At 40.5% G+C, this 23,649-nt stretch overlaps 1 protein-coding gene across 2 annotated transcripts in view; it reads left to right on the top strand.

Annotated features, from left to right (window-relative positions):
• POLE2 (DNA polymerase epsilon 2, accessory subunit) overlaps window positions 1-23,649 on the top strand; it is a 43,719-nt gene that overhangs the window by 7,275 nt on the left and 12,795 nt on the right. Inside the window, exons 6-13 of one of the 2 annotated variants that reach the window (XM_071213943.1) lie at window positions 3,995-4,069; window positions 9,796-9,879; window positions 10,514-10,570; window positions 10,993-11,041; window positions 11,680-11,752; window positions 21,791-21,963; window positions 22,539-22,628; window positions 22,793-22,847. In XM_071213943.1, the coding sequence (XP_071070044.1) occupies window positions 3,995-4,069; window positions 9,796-9,879; window positions 10,514-10,570; window positions 10,993-11,041; window positions 11,680-11,752; window positions 21,791-21,963; window positions 22,539-22,628; window positions 22,793-22,847 (656 nt within the window). Of the gene's footprint in view, window positions 1-3,994; window positions 4,070-9,795; window positions 9,880-10,513; window positions 10,571-10,992; window positions 11,042-11,679; window positions 11,753-21,786; window positions 21,964-22,538; window positions 22,629-22,792; window positions 22,848-23,649 lie in introns of both variants that reach the window. The other variant, XM_058293458.2, reaches the window with a different exon arrangement.

Consider the following 23,649-nt stretch of genomic DNA (forward strand, 5'->3'; position numbering starts at 1 on the left):
TATAAATATAAAAAATATAAAATTTGAAAAGTGCTATAAAAAGAGAGATTAGATTCAATGAGAAAATCAGGGAAGTCTTCAAGGAAATGATGGCATTTTACATGGGTCTTGATTACTCTGATCTTGTGGAAATGGTGGAAAGATGGTGATAACAATGGGAAAAAAGGTATGCAAAAGGAAAAAATGGACTTTGTGCAGGAAATGATGAGTAGTCAGTCCTATTATATGTAGAGTGTAAGGCCCCTGAGGAGGAGGGATATGTTTGGAAAGGCATGTTGGAACCAAACTGTGGCAGTACCTTGGGTGCCATTCTTGGAAACTGAGAGCTGGGTAGAGAAAGAGAGATTTGGAGGTGGGGGGAGCATAGAGAAATAGATGAGACAGCAGGGAGGAGATTCCTGAAAGAGAGAGAGATGACAGAAAAGCAAAAATGATCGTATTTGGGGGGCAGCTCATGATGGTGTTACATGACAAAAGTGCAAGAAAAAGGTTTCAAAGAGAAAGGGTCACTAGCAGTAGTAAGCACTGAAGAAAGAAAGGCTGAGGAGGATGAAGACTGAAGATGTCTGTTCTCCCCTGCTTCCATTGCCTATGCACTACTGCCAGATTAATCTTCCTAAAGGGTTATAAATTGAATCATGTCCCCTGACAAAAGACGTGAAATTCTAACCCCTGGTCCTGTGGGTATGAACCCATTTGTACAAGGACCTTTGAAGATGTTATTAGTTAAGGTAGGCTAAATTGAATCAGGGTGAGTCTTAGTCCAATATGACTAGAGATTATAAGCAGTGGAAATAAGGAACAGGAGACAGGAGGAGATAGGTTGCCTGGGATGGAGGCAGGATTGAGTTATGGATTACTGGCAAGCTACCACTTGAGCACTATAAAGTTTGGAGAAAGCATGATTCTGTTGACATCTTGATTTGGGGCTTCTAGTCTCCCGTACTGTAAGACAATAAATTCCTGTCGTGGTAACTAGTCTGTGGTATTTGTTTCTGCAACTCTGGCACACTGAGACATGAAGTATAGCTCTGATCATGTCGTGAAGTCTCTCAAGGAAGTCCTTTGTCTAATGAATTAAATTCAAATTATGCTTCTTAACATTTGAGATTTCTACCACACATTTTTGGCCAAATCTCTACTTTTATTCTAGTCATATTCTGCTGGAGCCAAAAACTGAAATATGGAGATACTGTTCCCATTACTTCTACTTCTTCTGTGATTTTGCTTATACCATTCATTCTCTGTTGGACTGCTCTCATCTCCACTCTTGAAACCATACTTATTCTGGAAAGTCCTTCTGAAATTCCTCCTTCTTGATCTCCAGTTCGTTGCAATCTCTTCTGCTTTAAACCCACTAACTACTCAGCATATCTTCCTTACCACTTACTAGAGCTGGCCCTGACTTGCATTTGGGGTGCTTCTCCCTGTTATCAGACTGCAAACTCCTTTTGTTTCCCCTGCCACATTTAGCACAGTGTCTTTCACAGAGAAGATGCTCAATAAATGCCACATTCCTTTTTTCTTTCTTCTTTTTTTTAAAGATTTATTTATTATTATTTTTCCTCCTTCTTCCTCCCCACCCTGCTGTTTTTTTTATTGTTTTTTTTTTTTACTGTCTGTGTCCATTTGCTGTGTGATCTTCTGTATCTGTTTCTCTTTTTTGTCTCTCTCTTCTCATCTTTCTTCTCTAGGATTCAGAGGGATTCAATCCTGGGGACCTCTGAGGTGGAGAGAAGTTCCCTGTCAGTTGTGCCACCTTGGTTCCTGGTCTCTGCTGTGCTTCGCTTTGACTCTCTCCTCTGTCTCTCTCATCTTGTTGCATGACTCACTTGCGTGGGCACTGACTCACCACGCAGACATGCTTTCTCTTCTTTTTCACCAGGAGTTCCTAGGGATCGAACCTGGGTCCTCCCATATGGTGGGAGGAGGCCTTATCACTTGAGCCACATCTGCTTCCCTTCTTTTTTTTTTAAATCATGTTTTAGAGTTTCCTATATTCTTTAGATATGTCACTTACCTTTCTGAGCCTCATTTTTCTCAACTATAAAAAATGAAAGTGTTGAATTTCAGCCCATTCTTCATATTTACATTTCATTTATCTTCCTGGAAACAAATCTGATCTTATTATTTTCCTTCAAAATCTTCTTTATTTTCTAAGATAAACTTCTTGACTTGGCATACAAAGTCTGTATTGTCAGGGCTCTTTTAGTTGGTGGTTACAGAAACTGACTAAAACAGAAAAAATAATTTATTGGTTTGTGAAACCAAGTCTGGAGGTCTGCTCATTTTGAGGATGACTAGATCCATGCACTCAAACAATCGAGGCATTTGCAATTTTTGAAAAATTGATTTTACTTTCAAACTGGTTTTCCCTTTGGGCTGACAAAGATGGCTACCAGTAGCCTTGCCAAGGGGAAGTGGACTTGGCCTAGTGGTTAGGGCGTCTGTCTACCAAATGGGAGGTCCGCGGTTCAAACCCTGGGCCTCCTTGACCCATGTGGAGCTGGCCCATGTGCAGTGCTGATGTGCGCAAGGAGTGCCCTGCCACACAGGGGTGTCCCCCACTAGGGTAGCCATGCGCAAGGAGCGCGCCCCGTAAGGAGAGCCGCCCAGCGTGAAAGAAAGTGCAGCCAGCCCAGGAGTGGCGCCGCACACGGAGAGCTGACACAACAAGATGATGCAACAAAAAGAAACACAGATTCCCGTGCCACTGACAACAACAGAAGCAGACAAAAAGAGCAACACGCAGCAAAATAGACACAGAGAACAGACAACTGGGGTGGGGAGGAAAGGGGAGAGAAATTAAAAAAAAAAAAATAGCCTTGCCAAACCCCTTGGAAAGAGAGTTCCTCTAGAAAATCTTGAATATGTCTCTTATTGGCCCAACTTGAGGCAGTTGCTCATCCTTGAAACACTGACCTTCATTTGCTAGGTCTTGATTGCCTGTCTGTAGAAGGGAGGCAGGCACTGAAAGTGGGGGAGAGATGGTTCCCCAAATAGATACTCCAGTTAATCTCTTGTTTTATCTGCCATTTGGCCTCATGCACCCCATGATCCAACAATACTAAACTTCTCATAGCTTTCCATACTTTTTTATAATTCTCTTGATACACCTCTTCCTTCGCCTGAAATATTTTGTCTCAGCCTCCTTTTGTTTCTGACTAGCAAAGTCTTATTTGTCATTTAGGATCTGGTTAAAGGCGGCTCCCGTGCAGGGCACAGTCAGCCCTCACATTACTTTGTCGTATTGTAGCCCTCTAGACACCTCTCACTAGCCCCTGTGCTCTGAGGGCGAGGACTTGGTTTGTTGTCTTCATTGCCTCATCTCAAAGTATACTGCTGCCAGGCACACAAAGACTTTTTTAATATAAGTTTTTTTAATTTTAAAAATTATGTCCTCTAAGTATTTGTATGTTGTTACATTATATGGGTTTTCAAATTTGTTAAGAATACATAATAGGGAAGCGGACTTGGCCCAGTGGATAGGGCGTCTGCCTACCATATGGGAGGTCCGTGGTTCAAACCCCAGACCTCTTTGACCCTTGTGGAGCTGGCCCATGCGCAGTGCTGATGCGGGCAAGGAGTGCCGTGCCACACAGGGGTGCCCCAGAGTAGGGGAACCCCATGCGCAAGGAGTGCACCCCGTAAGGAGAGCCACCCAGCACAAAAGAAAGTGCAGCCTGCCCAGGAATGGCACTGCACACATGGAGAGCTGACACAGCAAGATGATGCAACAAAAAGAAACACAGATTCCCATGCTGCTGACAACAACAGAAGCGAACAAAGAAAAACACGCAGCAAATGGACACAGAGAACAGACAACCGGGGGGGGCGGGGAAGGGGAGAGAAATAAATAAAATAAATCTTTAAAAAAAAAAATACATAATAGTGTGACACTGCTTAAAGACTGTGTTTCATCAGGATACTTTTTAATGTATTATAGGTTTAAATATCTGTTTTAGTAATTCATGTGAATCTTTCTTTTTTATAGAGGACCCACAGGCATGAACTATTCACTCCTCCAGTGATAGGTTCTCACCCTGATGACAGTGGACGCAAATTCCAGGTTAGAACATTATTCTTGTTATTTAGGGGCAGGTGAGAGGGATGAGATATGTATTTTGTTGTTTTTTTTTTCAGGAGGTACCGGGATTGAATCCAGGACCTCGAACATGGGAAGCAGGTGCTCAACCACTCAGCTACATCAGCTCCCCAATGAGACTTGAGTTTTGTTTTGTTTTTAGGAGGTACCAGGGATTGAGCCCAGGACCTTGTTCATGGGAGGCAGGCACTTAACCACTTGAGCTATATTTGCTCCCTATGTAAGTTTAATATTTATTGCTAAATTATAATTTGTTGAATTTTAAGTAAAAATGAACCACTGGTAACTGTTTAACCAGGTAACTGACCTGGCTGCCTGCCTAGTGTTGATAAAATCTATGCCTACTGTCCTGAGTCCTTTAAATCTCTGATAGAAACTACTACTGTCTTCCTTGGGGTAGGCTACCAAGACAATCCCTAGACCCCATAGTCCATTTGCTGGATACTACACTGGCTTTCTGACCAACTTCTCAACACTAACCTTCCTGCCCTGAGTTGTGCTCCAAAATACTGGTCCTGGCCAAACCTGTCCTCTTAGGGATGCACGGTTGTACAACTAAAATGTGTTGTAACTGTTGGAGTAAAAACTTTACTAACGCCTCTAAGGAAACAGTATTTATAGAATGAGTTGGGAGAGTAGATGCCATAGGATTGTTGGGGCCTGAAGAACAGAAGAAAGAAGGGGAACGCTTTTTGTTGATAAAAAAGTAAAAGTGTACTTAAAAATATGTATGTTTTAAAGTCTCCTATATTCTTTGGGTATGTCACTGAGCCCTTCTGAGCCTCTTACTTTTGCTCCAGCGACACACCCAGTCACTGTCAGTCCAGCTGTGATGCCATTCCCCTCTGCAGCAGAGACCCTTCTTAGGGGTAGTTCTTAGCTACTTCTGTCTAGTCCTCACCATTTCCATGAGGCTCATATAGGTTCTGAAGTAGCCCAGGCTCTTCTGATGTTCATTAAATTCTCTACCATGTTAGATCAGAATTCATTATGATGAGTAGTGTGATAAAACTAAAACAATAATCCTAGTATGTATTCAAATTAAAGCAGGGTTCAATTGCAACGCATGGGGAGAAAACATTTATAGTGCTTGACTGTGTCTGCATTTAGCTTTTTTGTTTTGTTTTGATTTGTGTTTTCATTATAAAAAAATTTCAAACATATGCAGTGGAGATACATACACCCATAATACGGAGTTAACAATTATACAAAATGTTCTAAATTCATAGACGTGTGTTTTAAATTTTCAAATGTATGGGTTTTTCATTTAATTTTTATTAGGGTATAAATTATATTAAGTTTTGGGAATTGACACTACCTACATTTCCCCTACCAAATATTACCTATATATCTAGTGTTTTCTCTTATATATTAGGTTTCTTATGGTAACTCAGTTGCCAATAGCCTGGAAACATTTTTTTCTTCTCTTTGAGTTGGCCAAAGTATGACAGTAATTCTAAGGCTGAGAATAATTTATTGTCATTTTCAGTCTTCCCAAACTGTTTAACTCTGTATTCTTAATGAAACATTCTCCATTGAAGCTATATATATATGGTACCTATATGGGAATTTCTTTTTATAAACTACAAAAATGGTGTGTTCAGAAATACTTTCATGTTTTTGTACTCTAGTACTGTGCTGCTTTAGGTTCATGTTTTTTTAAGAGGAACTCTAATGTCAGTGTTAACAGTGATTATTGTGGGATGATGTGTGTATTAGGTTTCTCTAGGGAAACAAATGACAGAAGGTATCCATAAATATGAGATTTTTATAAGAACTGTCTCATGTGTCTATAAGGATGCACAAGTACAAATTCCTTAGGGCCCATTGCAAGCTGGGAACTCTGATGAAGGTTTTTGATGAATTCCCCAGCAGAAGCTGGCTCGCTGAAGTAGAGATAAAAATTCTCTCTTCTGATTGCTAAAATCATCACTTCTCCTTTTAAGGCCTTCACCTGATTAACTGAGACTTCTCTCATTGCTGAAGTCAGTATCCTTAGTTTATTGTAGATGTAACCAGCCATAGTTGCAATTAACTTACTGATGATTTAAATCACAAAATGTCCTCGTAGTAACCAAGGGCCAGTGTTTGCTTGACCAAACAACTGGACACCAAAACCTGGCCAAGTTGACATATGAACCTAACTGTTACAGTTCACCCCTTGTCAACTTGGCAGCCATGTACATCTCCTTAAACTATACTTAATCTCTAAATAAAAACAATAATAGTCATATTTTCACCTAACAATACTCAACTGTCCCATGTACAACTGAAATGCACTAACTGTCCTCAGAATAGTGTGCAAGTCCTTGGGTAATATTCACTTTTAAACTTGATATCCTTTAACTTAAATAAGTATTGTGACACACAAATTATTTCATATGACATGGGGATAAGATAGGGAAGAAAACAAAGATATTTCTTTAGGTACATATATAAACATAACATAACGAGGAAGAAATATTCATTACTATTACAGTCCTCATTTTTATAATTAATCATGTAGTCACATCTCTTCAATTTTAACAACCTTTTTCCATTACCCATTCGATATTCCCTTTACCCTCAGTAAGCACCTTAGCCAGCCATGGTTCTTTGCCTGGTGGGGTGACCCAAACCTTCATTCCCGATGTTTCTGTGCAATTGGTAATCCCGCCTGGATTGGGTTGTTGCAGTTTTTCTAGGCAAACTCTTCCTTACCTCCACTGGGTAGTTGCAGTCTTACTTCTCCTTGGTTGAGATTAATTACCCCAGTCAGTATAGTAATTAGTAATTCTGTTCTTTGCCTGTTGATTCTGAACCATGAAGAGCCCAAAGTGACCAGGTGGCAGTCTTAACTTCTAGTTCAATGGAATCATTGTTGTGCCACCTGATGGAAGTGCTCCTCCTTTGGAACTAAGACCTGTAAAGCACCAGAGCTTAAGGTTGCAGGGACAGGAAGCAAAATTTTTCCTAGTGGATCACTAGGGGTAATAATGGGTGGTGCCTGTCCCATTTCCACGCTTTGATTCTTGGACTCTATGGGAGAAATGGCATCACAGCGTGGAAACTGATTTAAGCATATACAGCCTCCTGAGCGTTGCCCCAGTCCTGCAACATATTGCCACCTAGTTGGCACCATAACTGAGTCATCAAAAGGCTGTTCCACCATTTGATCAATCCAGCTGCTTCAGGATGATGGGGAACATGGTAATACCAGTGACTTCCACGTGCATGTGCCCATGACTGCTCCTCATTTGCTGTGAAATTGGTTCCTTGATCAGAAGCAATGCTGTGTAGAATACCATGATGGTGGATAAGGCATTCTGTAAGTCCACAGATGGTAGTTTTGGCAGAAGCATTGTGTGCAGGGAAGGCAAATCTATATCCAGAGTTCGTGACTATCACGATAATAACAAAATGTTGCCCTTTCCATGATGTAAGTCATCCAATATTGTCAACCTGCCACCAGTAGCGAGCTGATCACCTTGGGGAATGGTACCTTCTCAGAGGCTGTTAGTCTTTGCTGCTGGCAGATTGCGCATGTGTAGTGACTGTAGTCAGGTTGGCCTAGATGAGTAGAAGTCCATGTTGCTGAGCCCATCCGTAACCTCCTTCTATACTGTATTAGTCAGGTTTTTCTAGGGAAACAGTTAACAAGAGATATCTGTCAATAGTAAGAGATTTTATCAGATTCTCTCACAAGACCATGGGGATGCACAAGTTCAGGTTCTGCGGGCAGGCTGCAGCCAGGGGCTCCAATGAAAGTCCAGTGAAGGCCCTTGATGAGTTCTAGGAGACGTTGGCTATCCAAAAACAAGCCAGGAAATTATCCCTGAATGCTGGAATCACTTTCCTTTTTAAGGCATTCAGCTGATTAGATAAAGCGTTACTCATTCCTGATGGCAGTCTCCCTGGTTGATGTAATGGTTATCAGCTATCTATGCAGTAAAGTCAGTGGTGACTAAAGTCTATAAATTACAGTTATCTGGCCGAGTTGACACATTACCCTAACCATCACACCTACCATTATTACCATTTTAAAAATGAGCCTATTTGGGCAATGACAGGAGTGGCTGACTGGTGTCCACAGAACTTGTTATCCTATATACTTGATTATTTACTTGAAAATCCTCCTCTGCTGGGGACATCCTCTGGTGAGCGTTCACATGGGACACAAATGTCTTCATATTTTTTACCCATTCAGAAAGGTCTATTCATATACCTTTCTCGCCAGACCTCTTTGTCACCAATTTTCCAATTACACTCCTTCTAAACCATTGGTGACAACCCATGGATCAGTATACAAATGCACCTCTGGCCATTTCTCCTTCTAAAAAAAAATTAACAACCAGATGCATTGCCCGAATTTCCACCCACTGGGAGGATTTCCCTTCACCCCTGTCCTTCATGGATATCCCAGAAAGGGGCTGTAGTAATGCAGCTGTCCACTTTCAGGTTGTACCTGTATATTATGGAGAACAACCTGTAAACCAGGCCCGAGTTTTCTCTTCCTTAGTCAACTGATTATAAGGAACTGCCCAAGAGTCCATGGCTGTGGGCTATGGCATGAGTGGGGACCATGGGCATTTAAGCCACTTCCTCATGTAACTGACTTGTAATTTCTGGACCTGCTCAAGCCTGTCTCGTATATATCACTTTCATTTTATGATGGAGTGCTGCTGTGCACGTCCAGCTTTATGGTTTGACAGGTCAGACAACACCCAGCTAATGATAGGTAACACAGGTCCCATGGTAACTTGGTGGTCCATGGTTAAGCCTTCATTCTCTACTAAGGCCCAGTAGCAGGCCAAAAGCCTGTTTCTCAAAACTTGTCTGCAGGGGAACAGATGTAGCTCAAGTATTGACCACCTTCTTCCCATGTATGAGGTCCCAGGTTCTATCCCTAGTACCTCCTAAGAAAACCCCCAAACAAATGCAAAAACCAACTCTCACTCCCATTGAGGAACCTATGTAGCTCAGTGTTTGAGTGCCTGCTTCTCATGTATGTGGTCCTGGGTTCAAGTCTTGGTACAAAAAATATATATATACATATATATGTGTATATATATATAAAATTATCTGCAGAGGATGACAAGGCTTTGCTCCAAAATCCTAAGGGTCTGCATTGTGATTCTCCTGTAGGGGCCTGCCAAAGGCTCCAGACAGCACTTCTATTTGCCACTGACACTTCTAGCGTCATTGGATCTGCTGGAATATATGGTCCAAGTGACAGAGTACAATTGCCTAGACCTGTTGCAGGGCCTCCTCTTGTTCTGGTCCCCACTCAAACCTAGCGGCTTTTTGGGTCACTCAGTGAATGGGCTGGAGTAGCACACACAAATGAAGTATATGCTGTCTTGAGAATTCAAAGAGGCCAACTAAACATTGTGCCTCTTTTTGGTTATTGGATGGACCAGATGCAACAGCTTATTCTCCTTAGAAGGGATATTTTGACATGCCCTACACCACTGAACACCTGAAAATCCATGGAACTACACTACACAAACAGTGAAACCGAAGATAAACCATGGACTATTGTTAATAGTACAATTATAAAAATGTGCTTTCATCAATTGTAACAAATGTTCCACAACAATACAGTTGCTAAAAGGGTAGTATATGGGAATCCTGTATTTTATGCATGATTCTTCTGTAAAACCACAACTTTACTAATAAATTTTTAAAAAAGAATTTTTGTTTTATTTTAGCTTAAAACAATAGAAACCTTATTGGGTAGTACAACCAAAATTGGAGATGTGATTGTTCTTGGAATGATAACCCAGTTAAAAGAGGTAAGTTAGTGCTTGCTTTGGCAGCACATATACTAAAAGAGGTAAGTTAAACTTAAGCATCAAATTTTTATCTCAGTATTTGGATTGATGCAATGTCATTTACACATAGCATGTCTATAGAGGCTACTTGAACGTGTCCTTTCATTTAAGACACTTTTGCTGTTTACCAAGTCACCTTTTCATCTGTGTTCAGTTTCCTGAGAGATGTTAGGAAGGAGTGTCTTGTATGGGTGGCCATTTTGTACAGCCAGTCTGAAATTAGCCTCCCAGAGACCTCTGGGCTAAACCAAGAGTACTGTGTTTCTGAGTAAGCAACACTGCAGACCAAATACTCGTCTCTTGGAGACTGTTGACTGTTAGGTGAAGGAACTGGTGGAGACCTCCTTGTGGCAGCTCGTGTCCCTTTTGGCATCTTTTGATCTGCAGGAGTCATTCCCCAGGGTACCTATAGGGAGTCTGAGTCTCAGTGAAGTCATTAGCTTAAAGTTGCCAGACTAGAAAATGGTAAAGCAGGAATTGTCTGATTTTTTAAAATCTACTGTTCTCTATTCTATATGCTGTTGTCAAAATAGTATTTTATTTTGTCATCGTATTCATTTTTCACATATAGATATTTTTCTTTTAATTATTGTAGGGAAAATTTTTCCTGGAAGATCCTACTGGAACAGTACAACTAGATCTTAGTAAAGCTATATCCTTCACTTTATTTTTCTTAATCTATGTCATGTGAGTTGGGGAAATTGATTATGTATCATTCTTAAATTTACATAAATTCCCAGTGTAACAGCCGTTTGGCAGTGGCATAGGAATATAGAGAACACAATCCTAAAGAGATAAAAAAAATTTTTCCCTCCTATCTTGAGAATCCAAACAAATCACTAAGTTTCTAACATGCTGAGAATATTCTTTGCTGGCATTATAACCAGGCTGCATCTTGGAATTAAACATGGAGACATTTAAACATAGAATTTTTAAATCTATATTCTTTGCACAGTTTCAAATGCTAACTCTTTGAATTTATTATTTAGAAGTCCTTTTGGCTGCAAAATGTATATTGACTTTTATTACTGCCTCAAGAATAGATTAGAATGTTTTTCCTTAACTGTTGCATACCAGTTCCATAGTGGTTTATATACAGAGGCATGCTTTGTCTTAGCAGAAGGTAAGTCAGTATACTTTTCCTCTGTCCTTATCATTCAGCAGTAAAGCATTTCTAGATTGGTTTAAATATGTTAATGTGATATAATTCAGGAGAACACTGATCATGAGAGCATATTTTTAACTACATAAAATAACTTAGACTGCGAATAGGCACAGGGTTTTTTTTTGGGTGATGAAAACATTCTGAAATTAGATAGTGGTGATCATTGTATATCTTTGTGAATATACTTAAAATGATTGAATCATACATACTTTAAAAGGGTGAATTTTTTTATATGTGACATTTCTCAATAAAGTATTTTCAAAACTTCAGATTTTTCTTAGGGTTATAAAATAAAACATTTCCTCATTTGCATATCTGATCTCTCTGTACTCCAACATGTATTGTGAAATAGAAAGGTGAGAGGTTAACTTCTGCATCTATTATTTCTATTTTCATGAACTTTTTTTTTTTTTTTTAATAGAATTGAGACCAACTATAGCTCTGAAGTTGTTATGTATCTCAGTAGGCCTGGCAACTTCTGTAGTTTGTATACAGGGGATGAGACTATAGTATTACTGCTTTGTGTTCCCTAGTTTTGTCCTTTAAACAAAAAGAATTGGACAAATGAAAGTGATTTATGACTTATCTTTTCTCAGGTTGGTTTGAAGATCAAGTGTTTCATGTTAATGCCTTTGGATTTCCACCCACGGAACCCTCTAGTACTACTAGGTATAAAAATATTTTATTAAAACTCTGTTTTAGTTTGCCAAAGGGCTGCCAATGCAAAATACCATAAATGTATTGGCTTCCTTCTCCCTCCACCCCACCCAAGATGGCTTCCTCATTTGTCTATTCATTGTTTGCTGGTTGTATCAGTTCATTTTATTCACTAGTCTTTAGGAGGCACCAGGAACCGAACCTGGGACCTCATATGTGGGAGGCAGGCACCCAATTGCTTGAGCCACATCCTCTCCCTATACTGGCTTTTTAAAAAAGATTTTACTTATTTCTCCCCACCCCATTGTTGTTTGCATTTACTGTGTCTGTTGTGTGCTGGTCTTCTTTTTAGAAAGGAACTGAACCTGGGACCTCTGATGTCAGAGGGAGGCACCTAATCACTTGAGCCACCTCCACTCCCTGCTTTATGGTATCTCTTATTATGTTTTCCTCGTGTCTTTTGTTGCATCATCTTGTTGTGTCAGCTTGCCTTGCCTGCCCGTCATATTGGCTTGCTGTCTAACTTGTCTTCTTTAGTGAGGCACCAGGAACCGAACTTGGGGCCTCCGATGTGGTAGGCAGGAGCTCAATCGCTTGAGCCACAGCTGCTTCCCTCTTTTGGCTTTATTTATTTTTTTCTTTTTTCTTAATGGTTTTTTTTCTTTCCATCTCCTTCCCCTGCCTCCGCCCTGCTGCTTTTGCTGTCTGTGTCTTTTCACTGTGTGATCTTCTGTATCTATTTCTCTTTTTGTCTTCTCGTCTTTCTCCTCTAAGATTCACCAGGATTTGATCCTGGGGACCTCTGATGTGGGGAGAGGTTCCCTGTCAATTGTGCCACCTCAGTTCCTGGTCTCTGCTGTGCTTTACCTTGACTCTCCCCTTTGTCTCTCTTTTTGTTGCGCCATCATCTTGCTGTGTTACTCACTTGCATGGACACTCAGCTCGCCACGCAAGCAGTTGACTCACCACATGGGCACTCAGACAGGCATGTGGCTCACCTCGCGGGCACTCGGCTCGCCACATGGGCACTCACGTGGGCACTCGGCTCACCACATGGGCACTTGGCTCACCACATGGGCACACAGCTTATCATGTGGGCACTGGTTCACCGCATGCTATCTCTTCTTTTTCACCAGGAGGCCCCAGGGATCGAACCTGGGTCCTCCCATATGGTAGGTGGAGGCCTTATCACTTGAGCCACATCTGTTTCCCTGTATTGGCTTTTTTTTTTTAAGATTTATTTATTTATTTATTTCTCTCCCCTCCCCCCCACCCCAGTTGTCTGTTCGCTGTGTCTATTTGCTGTGTCTTCTTTGTCCGCTTCTGTTGTTGTCAGTGGCACGGGAATCTGTGTTTCTTTTTGTGGTGTCATCTTGTTGTGTCATCTCTCTGTGTGTGCGGCACCATTCCTGGGCAGGCTGCACTTTCTTTCACGCTGGGTGGCTCTCCTTACAGGGTGCACTCCTTGCACATGGGGCTCCCCTGTGCGGTGGACACCCCTGTGTGACACGGCACTCCTTGTGCGCATCACCACTGTGCATGGGCCAGCTCCACACGGGTCAAGGAGGCCTGGGGTTTGAACCGTGGACCTCCCATGTGGTAGACAGATGCCCTAACCAATGGGCCAAGTCCGCCGCCCCCTGTATTAGCTTTTTTTTTTTTTAAGATTTATTTAATTATTTCTTCCCCCACCCGTCATCCCCATTGTCTGCTCTCTGTCCATTCGCTGTGTGTTCTTCTGTGTCTGCTTGTATTCTCATTAGGTGGTTATGGGAACTGATCCTGGGACCTTCTGGAGTGGGAGACTGGCAATCATTCTCTTGTGCCACTGCAGCTCCCTGTTCTGCTACATTTCTTATTGTCTCTCCTCTGTGTCTCTTGTTGCATCATCTTGCTGTGCCAGCTCTCTGCGTCGGCTGGCACTCCTGTGTGGCACAGCACTCCTATGCAGGGGCGCACTCCTGCATGGGCCGGCATTCTGCGTGGGCCAGCTTGCCACGCAGGCCAGCTTGCCTTCACCAGGAAGCCCTGGGCATTGAACCCTGGACCTCCTATAGTAAACAGAAGCCCAACTGCTTGAGCCACATCCATTTCCCTGTATTGGCTTTTATATAGGGTATTTATTTGGGGTAAAAGCTTACAGTTCTAAGGTCGTGAAAAGAGGTGCTTTCTCAACAAAGTCACCTGCCATGTATTGAAGCAAGATGGTGGGCTATCTCTGCCTGGTGTCTGCCTTCCCCTCTGGGCTTCCTCTCTCAGGCTCAGTGCTATGCTTTTTTTTTTTTTTTTTTAATCCTTTTTTCTTTTTTAATCCTTTGAGGTGTATGGAAAATATTTTGAATTAGTTCCCAATATTTAAAAATTTTTAGATTTCTCATAAAAGTTTAGGTTTCTGAGTTCTCTTGAACAATCAGAAGATCTGAGCCTGAATTCTCACTTAGCAACAACTACTGTATGTGCCCACTAAGTTAGCCCAAGATGGCTGCTGCTTTCATACGTAGTGTTACCTTTCAGGAACCTGGAGGCATTTAAATTACCACCTGTAAGGGTTTTAGAGTAGTTGCATTCTAACCTTAAGATTCTGTGATGGTATTGATGATTTCAAAAAGAATACTAAGGACTGAGATTTTAGAGATTTTAATCCTAGTATACTTGTGTAAATGTAGGGTACAAGGTCACATTTTCTTGCTGGTAGTATAGCCTCTGGAGTACGTCTGTTTGTCCTGTTGAAGTAATCTAGGGCTGCTCAAGCTAAAGAGAACACAGCCCCTGTTCAAGCTAGCGCAGGTTAAAAAGTTTTTTTAAATACTTTCAAATTTATGGGGCAGTTATAAAAAATAATACAAATCCAGACAGAAAACTCCAGCATACCCCTACTCCCCCACACCCTAGATATCTAGATCCACCAGTTGTAACATTTTGTCACATTTGCCACATCATTTTATGTCTGTCTGTCCATCTGCTGTACACATGAGTGTAGATCATATACATCACGCTTCCTGAACACTTAATACTACCACGTACATTTCCTAAGAACAAGGATATCCACTTATATAACTTCTTCAAGGGCGCTTAAAAAGTTCAAGAAATTTAACATTGATATAAAGCTTATAGTCTATATTCCAATTTTTTCTTATGTCCCAACAATATCCCTTTGAACATTTTCTCCTCCCTTGCTAGAGCCCATCCAGGATTATGAATTGCATTTAATTGTCTTTGCCTCTTTAGTTTTTCTTCCTTTCTTTCTTTTGCCTTTTAGATCCTGTAAGAAGTAAAAAATGGAGTTACAAACCAAAAATACAATAGTACTAGCATTTATATATACCTATGTCTTTAACCTCACTGGAGATCTTTATTTTTTCATGCAGCATTGACCTATTATCTTGTCCTTTCCTTTCCATCTATTCTCTTTAGCATCTTCTGTATGGCCAGTCTAGTGATGATGAACTCCCTTAGCTTTCTTTTATCTGGGATTGTCTTAATCTCTCCCTCATTTTTAAAAGACAGCTTTGCAGATATAGAATTCTTGGTTGGCAATTTCTTGCTTTCAGCATTTGAAGTATGTCATCCCACTGCTTTATTGCCTCTATGGTTTCTGATGAGAAATCAGCACTTATTCTTATTGAGACTTCCTTGTATGTGACACATTGCTTCTCTCTTGTGGCATTTTACAAAACATGATTAAAACATGGCACAATATGGCTTTATTTGGGTTTATCCTGTTTGGAGTTCATTGAGCATCTTAGATGTGTATATTCATGTCTTCCTTTAGGTTTGGGAAGTTTTCAGCCATTATTTCTTTGAATGTTCCTTCTGCCCCTTTCTTCTCTTTCTGGGCCTCCCATAATGTGTACATTGGTACACTTGATGATGTCCCACAGGTTTCATCAGGCTTTGTTCACTTTTCTTCATTCTTCTTTCTGCTCCTTGGACCAAATGATTTTGATTGTCAGTCAGATTCACTGATCCTTCTTCCAGCTTCAATCTGCTGTTGAGCCCCTCTAGGGAATTTTAAATTACTATTACTGTAGTCTTCAGCTCTGTTTGGTTCATTTCCATAATTTCTATCTCTCTGTTGATATTTTCTTTGTGTGTATGTGTCATTTTCCTGATTTCCTTCAGTGTTTTATCCATGTTTTCCTCTAGCTCATGAGCATATTTAGAACCTTTTTTTTTTCTTTTAAAGACTTTCTCTGGAATGTCCCAGGTCTGTTTCATGGTTTCTAATGCTTTAATTTTCTGCTTTGCCTAGCCCATTGCTTCCTATTTCTTTGTATGTTTTGTAATCTTTGTTTAAACCTGGACATTTGGATATCATAATACATTATTGCTGAAATTCAGGCTCTGAGGCATTCTTCCTTTAGAACTTGTTTGTACTTAGCTAGTATTATGACAGAGCTTTCTTTCTTTTTTTTTTTTTTAAGATTTATTTATTTATTTATTTATTATTTATTTCTCACCCCCACCCCCACCCCAGTTGTCTGACAGAGCTTTCTTGAATGCCAGGAGGTAACAAAAAAAAAACCAAAAAGCAAGCAAGGAAGGAAAAGAAAAACCTTTCACAGTCTTTGCAAATTGACCTCTGTGAGTGCTCTCCTTCAGGTTTTATCCATATAATAAGTTTAGAGAGTAGCTCTAGGCCAATGAGTAGGTGCCTTGCCTCCCTGATCCTTTCTGGGCGTACTTCTTATCTTGGGCATGCCCTAGGAATTTTACACCCTTTTTCCCTTATGAATGTCCCCTGTTCCCTAGGCAACAGATTCCTCATGGTCCTGGGCACTGCACTCTATGTCCTTCAGCCAGCAGTCCTTCGCTTCAAGCAGCGTGACTTGACTGCTCTCCTAGAGCATTCTGAACTAAAGCTCTATGAACTGCATGTTACACAAGAGGCAGCTTCTGGGACCATGAGTCCTTCAGGTCATCACCAGAGAGACTGGGCCAGAGATGCGTGCTCCCAGTATGAGCACGAGGGTTACTCTGCTCTTTCTGGAACTGAGACCAGGGATCTGTACTGGGACTGTGGGCTGGCTCCACACTGAGCTGGTAAGGGGTCATGAAGGGGCTAGCCAGGTCATCATTAGATCCTACTGGTTTTAAGTAGCTCATCCTGTTACTGCAGTCCATTAAGTGTTTTCGGGTGCTTTGAGAAAGATGTTTCTGCCAGTTCCTCTTGTTTATTCAAAGCTTCTATTTGGAGACAGAGCCCCAAAGGGTGTCACTCTGTCACCTTGAATGAATATAGTGGGGCTGGTCATCTCACTTTTGAGTGTTTTAGTGTGGCTTTTTACAATATGGTAGGTTTTCTTTGGAATAAATTTAAAGCAAAATTTCTGTTGTCTTGATGTTTTAGTTTCAAACAAACTTCAAAATTACTGCCTTGGAATAGGAGGTATAATCAGAGTGGTTGACTGTGAATATTGACATTCATTTCATTTTTGTCAAGAGATCATCATTGTGGTTTCAAATATTTTTCCATTTTCTCTAAATTTAACTGTTTTGTGTATGCTTAGTTACCCCAAGGGACTAGTATAACAAAATAAATTAAAATAGGGAAGTGGATGTTGCTCAAGTGATGGTGCCTCTGCCTACCATATGGTAGGACCCAAGTTCGATCCCTGGGGCCTCTTGGTAAAAAAGAAAAAGAGAAAGCATGCCTGCACAGCAAGCCAGTGCCTGTGTAAATGAGTCATGCTGCAAGATGATGACACAACAAAAGAGATGAAGGGGAGAGTCAAGGTGAAGCGCAGCAGAAACCAGGGACTGAGGTGGCACAGGATTCCTAGAGGAGGAGAAAAAAACGAAAAGACCAGACAAAAAGAGAAAAAGATACAGAAGATCACACAGCTAAGGACACAGACAGCAAAAGCAGCAGGGTGAGGGGAGGGGGAAGAGAAAAAATAAAATGCATTAAAATAAAATAATCATTTTATTCCTTTTAGGATTATAAATTACTTCCTTCTTAAATACCTTCAAAATAGAATCTCAGTTCCAGTAAGAGCAGAGTAACCTTTGTGCTGATACTGCGAGCACGTATGTCTGGCCCAGTCTCTCTGGTGATGACCTGATAGACTCATGGTCCCAGAAGCTGCCTCTTGCGTAACAGGCAGTTCATAGCGCTTTACTTCAGAATGCTCTAGGAGAGCAGTCAAGTGACAGGCAATAGCTCAACACATATTTTATTCAGTGGTTTTTTTTTTTTAATGTGTAAACTCTTGTTTTAGGGATACAAATAAGAATATACAGGTCAACAACATATTTTTGTCCAAAAAGGATTTACACTGGCTCAGTGTCCTTCCCTCCATTGCATAGTTTATGCATATAATCTTTTTTAGGATATAGACTTGCTGGGGCTTCACTGGCATTTTGCTAAATATTTCACTGGTTTGGGAGTAGGTGTAGCTCAGTGGCTGAGCATCTGCTTCCCATATACAAGGTCCCCAGTACCTACTAGAAAAAAAAATTCACTGGTAATGGTATGTGACTTGTATTTCCTGAGCCCAAGGTTTTATAGTTCTTAGAATCCCTAGAATCGTCCTTTGTTTGAAAATTTTTTTTTAAAGATTTAGTTTTATTTATTTCTCTCCCCTTCCCTCCCCTCTGCCCCAGTTGTCTGTTCTCTGTATCCATTCACTGTGTGTTCTTCTATGTCCGCTTCTATTCTTGTCAGTGGTACCTGGAATCTGTCTCTTTTTGTTGGGCCATCTTGCTGTGTCAGCTCTCTGTGTGTACAGCGCCACAACTGGGTAGGCTGTACTTTCTTTAGCGCTGGGCAGCTCTCCTTACGGGGCGCACTCCTTGCGTGTGGGGCTCCCCTACATGAGGGACACCCCTGCATAGCATGGCACTCCTTGCGCGCATCAGCACTGTGCGTGGGCCAGCTCCACACAGGTCAAGGAGGCCCTGGGTTTGAACCGTGGATCTCCCATGTGGTAGGGGGACGCTCTAACCATTGAGCCAAGTCTACTTCCCTCTTTGAGATTTGACAGCTTAGGAAAATAGGTATTATAAGATCCTCTTTTTTTTTTTTAAGATTTATTTATCATTTCTCTCCCCTTCCCACCACACCCCGGTTGTCTGTTCTCTGTGTCTATTTGCTGCGTCTTCTTTGTCCGCTTCTGTTGTTGTCAGCGGCACAGGAATTTGTGTTTCTTTATGTTGAGTCATCTTGTTGTGGCAGCTCTCCGTGTGTGTGGCACCATTTCTGGGCAGGCTGCACTTTCTTTCATGCTGAGTGGCTCTCCTTACGTGGTGCGCTCCTTGCACGTGGGGCTCCCCTACGTGGGGGACACCCCTGCGTGGCATTACACTCCGTGCGCACATCAGCACTCCGCATGGGCCAGCTCCACACGGGTTAAGAAGGCCCGGGGTTTGAACCGCGGACCTCCCATGTGGTAGATGGATGCCCTAGATCCTCTTGTTCCCATCTTTACACCAGATATTCCATGATACAAAGAGATGTTACTAATGCTTTTTCTGAGCTCTAACTTTTCAAGATTCAGTTTAATAGGTGTTTCTTTCTTTGATGTTCTGGTTTATGTTTCAGTATGTACTTAATTGAAATCATTTTACAATTATATCAGCTTATTGCATTTGTCTGATAACTGCAAGGTCATACCATTGAAAATGCCAAGTCCAGTTGCTATGGAAACAATAACAGCTACCATTTCTGAGTGCTCATTATGTACTAAGCACTGTGTCCCAAGGACTTTTCTGTACATTTTCTTCTTTGCTCCTGCCAGTAATTCTGTACAGCAGGACTAAGTCCAGCTGCTTTGTAGTTGAGGAGATGAGATTCACAGGCATTACATAACTTGTCCAAAGTTACAAGCTTTTAGTAGCAGGAAAGTGTTTTGACCCCAGGGTTTCTGTCTTCCATCATTATGCTGTCTTGAAAAAGTTATTGAGTCATTTCAAAAAACAATTTTTTCTTATCATGAATGTAGTAACTGATTGTTTAAAAAAAAAAAAAAGAAAACTACGTAAAGGCACAAAGACCAAAGGGAGAATCATCTCTAATTCCACCAAACATAGAGAAAAACTGTTACCACCTTAGTAATTTATATATATAATACATATTTTTATATATATATTCTTTTTTTGCATGAATACACAAGACTATATCAAGGGAAGTGGATGTGCCTCAATTGTTAGAGCGTCTGCCTACCATATGGAGGGTCCAGGGTTCAAACCCAGGGCCTCCTTGACCCGCGTGGTGCTGGCCCACGCGCAGTGCTGCCATGTGCAAGGATTGCCTTGCCACGCAGGGGTGTCCCCCATATAGGGGAGCCCCACGCACAAGGAGTGTGCCCTGCAAGGAGAGCCGCCCCATGCAAAAAAAGTGCAGCCCGTCCAGGAGTGGCACTGTACACATGAGCTGATGCAGCAAGATGACGCAACAAAAGAGCATAGATTACTGGTGCTGCTGACAAGAATGCAAGCGGACACAAGAGGGACACAGAGAGCAGACAACTGGGGTGTGAAGGGAGAGAAATAAATGAAAATAAATTTTTTTTAAAAAATAGACTATATCTATTCATTTTTTGGCATTTTTTTGACACTAAACCTAATTTTTCATTTGCTATTATGCAGTTAACATTTTGTATTATCATGCAATATTGCTTTATTGCATGATTTGTGACATTTTGTTCAGCAAATGTATTTTGAGGGCATGTTACATTGCTAAACCCAGTGCCAGGTGCTAGGTGGGGGAGAATAGACTAAACAATCACCCAAATAATTAGCTGATTACAAATTTGATAAGTTCCACAAAGAAGAATAGGGTGCAGCAAGGATATATAATTGGAAAACCTAACCTCTTTGGGATCCTCAGGGAAGACTTCTCTGGGGTAGTGTATTAGTCAAGGGGTTGCTGATGCAAAGTACCGGAAATCTGTTGGCTTTTATAAAGGGTATTTATTTGGAAGTAAAAGCTTACAGTTACAAGGCCCTAAAGAGTTCAGCTCACGGTTGGTTTCTCACCAAAGTCAGTTGCCACATGTTGAAGTAAAATGGCAGGCCTGGTGTCTCCTTCCTTCTTCCTCCTAAGGCTCCGTGGACCCAGCTTTTTCTGATCTCAGTTGTGGGCTGGCAGAGTTTGTTTCTTTCCAGGTTTCCTCAGCTCAGTTCCTCTGTTCTCATCAGCTGCAGACCATCAGGCAAATAACTCATCTCTCTTCCCGGGGCCACAGGCTCAAAGTTCTCTCCTCTGCCATGTCTGTGGAGTTCTCTTTCTTCCTGTGCCTTCTTCTGTGTCTTCCTGAGTGAGTGCCCATTTATATCAGCCCATCAAGGGGGCGGGGACTTAACCTCAGTTAAACCTTACTGATGTGGTCGAATCAAAGCCCTAATTTAACATAATTTGAACAAATACATCTGAGCTGAAACAAATACAATCAAAGGGTATCACGCCCAGAGGAATAGACTAGTTTACAAACATAATCTCTTTTTTTTTTTAAATTCATAAATAATCTCAAACTGCCACAGGTAGTAAGTAACATTTAAGCTGGGAACTGCAGGATGGCAGCCAGTATGGAGTGGGCAAGAGCTGTGAGGCTGCGAGTGCATTGATTACCCCATTTTCCTACTGACCCTTGAAAAGCTTTAAGGTTCCTTGGAAATGTTCACAATTTTGTTATGTAGGCTTGTTTTTGTACACTTCCTTAGGGATATTTCTGGAAGGGCAATTGCTTGGTGAAGTGGTTAGCACATTTTATAGGCTTTTATTAGATAAGTGCTCAAATTCAATATCCGTTTTCTCCTACATTAAACTACTTTAGGAAATAATGATGTAATCTTTGTGTTAGCTTGTTTTAAAAGACACAGAGCCTATTATTTAAATATTTTATTTATGGCTTTATTGCTTCCTGCCTCATTTCAGAACACTTAAATCAACTTGTTTGCTGTTTAAGTGCTATAAATAAAACATTTTCAATAAACTATATACATTGGTGGGAAAACAAGTCATTAGATAAAGAAGCTGAATTTGTCAAATTATTAAAAAAATATCTTCAACAGAATATAGAAAATAATAATTATGTTATAATTACCTAGGGCATACTATGGAAGTATTAACTTTTTTGGAGGTCCGGCTAATACATCTGTGAAGACTTCTGTAAAACTAAAACAACTCGAAGTTGAGAACAAAGATGCAATGTTTGTGTTCATATCTGATGTCTGGTTGGACCAAGTAGAAATATTAGAAAAACTTCGTACAATGTTTTCTGGTAGGTATGATTTTTTAAAATTCTTTTCTGAACTTTTATTCTAAAGGTTCACATCTTAAAACTAAATTTAAAAAAAAATCTATCTTTTTGCATATTCTACTTTTTTAAACACAGTGATTCGGTAGTAAGATATTTTAAATAGAATTTTAAAGACATTTACATTTGAAAAATAATTATATATAGGTGTATGTATGTGTGTGTGTGTATGTGTGTTCATATGTTCGTATATACATGGTAAATAGGAATTGGTTCTAAGTATAGTATAAGAGAGTAGATAAAAGTCTGGTCTGTGGAGTCCTACAGAACTGGGTTTAAATCCCAGCCTAATACCTTGAGCAGGTTACTTACTATCTCTAAGTCTCAGCTTAGATGTTGTGAAGATTAAGCCATTGCAGGGTCTAGCACTAATAAGTGCTCAATAAAAGGATTCTTTTATAACTGATATTTTAATAATAATAAATTATTAAAATAAGTTATCAAAACAAGGTTTTTATTATTAAAAAGTAATGGTTAGTAGGTTTTTAATCTTATTCTAGATTAGAAAAGTGGAGTTCATTTATTCTTTTATTCTTCAGGTTATTCACCAGCACCTCCCACCTGCTTTATCCTTTGTGGTAATTTTTCATCTGCACCATATGGAAAAAATCAAGTTCAGTCTTTGAAAGGTATTGAGATCTGTTTAATAAGAAGTGTTCTATGTATATGTAAACTAAATTGACATAAAGTGATATTTTTCTATTTTAATTTTATTCAGAAGTTGTAGAGTTGTATCTAATTAGATTTTTATATGCATTTATACAAATTAAATGTACTCTCTTTAAAATTTTAGAATCCCTAAAAGCTTTGGCAGATATAATATGTGAATACCCAGATATTCTCCAAAGGTAATGAACTCTAACTGCTATATTTTTTATTTAAATAGTTTTGCTTTAAAAAAAACAAAACTTGAATCCTAAGTTTTATATTGGTGATAAGAAAGTAATGGAACGAAGAGAAAGTTGAGAAGATAAATAGCTCCAAGAGATAAAATTATCCTCACATTATGGTATGTATGTTACACTATAAAAGAGATTTATAGTGAAAAATATTAAAAGAATGATCATTTCAATCATATTTTGAATTTCTTGGTGACTTTAAGCATCTAGAACTACACTATTCAATATGGTAGTTATTAGCTATCCCTTTTCTTTTTTTTAAAGATTTATTTTTTATTTATTTCTCTCCCTTCCTCCTGCCCCATTGTCTGTTCTGTGTGTCCATTTGCTGTGTGTTCTTCTGTGACCGCTTCTATCCTTAGCAGCAGCACCGGAAATCTGTTTTTTTTTGTTGCATCATCTTGTTGTGTCAGCTTTCCGTGTGTGTGGCACCATTCCTGGGCAGGCTGCACTTTCTTTCGCGTTGGGCGGCTCTCCGTACGGGGCGCACTCCTTGCATGTGGGGCTCCCCTACGCGGGGACACCACCATGTGGCAGGGCACTCCTTGCGTGCATCAGCGCTGAGCATGGGCCATCTCCACACGGGTCAAGGAGGGCCAGGGGTGCGATGCTCAGAGATGTATTCACCAAATGCAATGAATGTCTCATGATGATGGAGGAGAATGTTGCTATGGGGGGAGTAGTGTGGTGAGGGGGGTGGGGGGGTATATGGGGACCTCATATTTTTTGAATGTTATATTAAAAAAATGAA

Source organism: Dasypus novemcinctus, chromosome 3, assembly GCF_030445035.2.
Source record: "Dasypus novemcinctus isolate mDasNov1 chromosome 3, mDasNov1.1.hap2, whole genome shotgun sequence".
NCBI classification, from domain to species: Eukaryota; Metazoa; Chordata; class Mammalia; order Cingulata; family Dasypodidae; genus Dasypus; species Dasypus novemcinctus.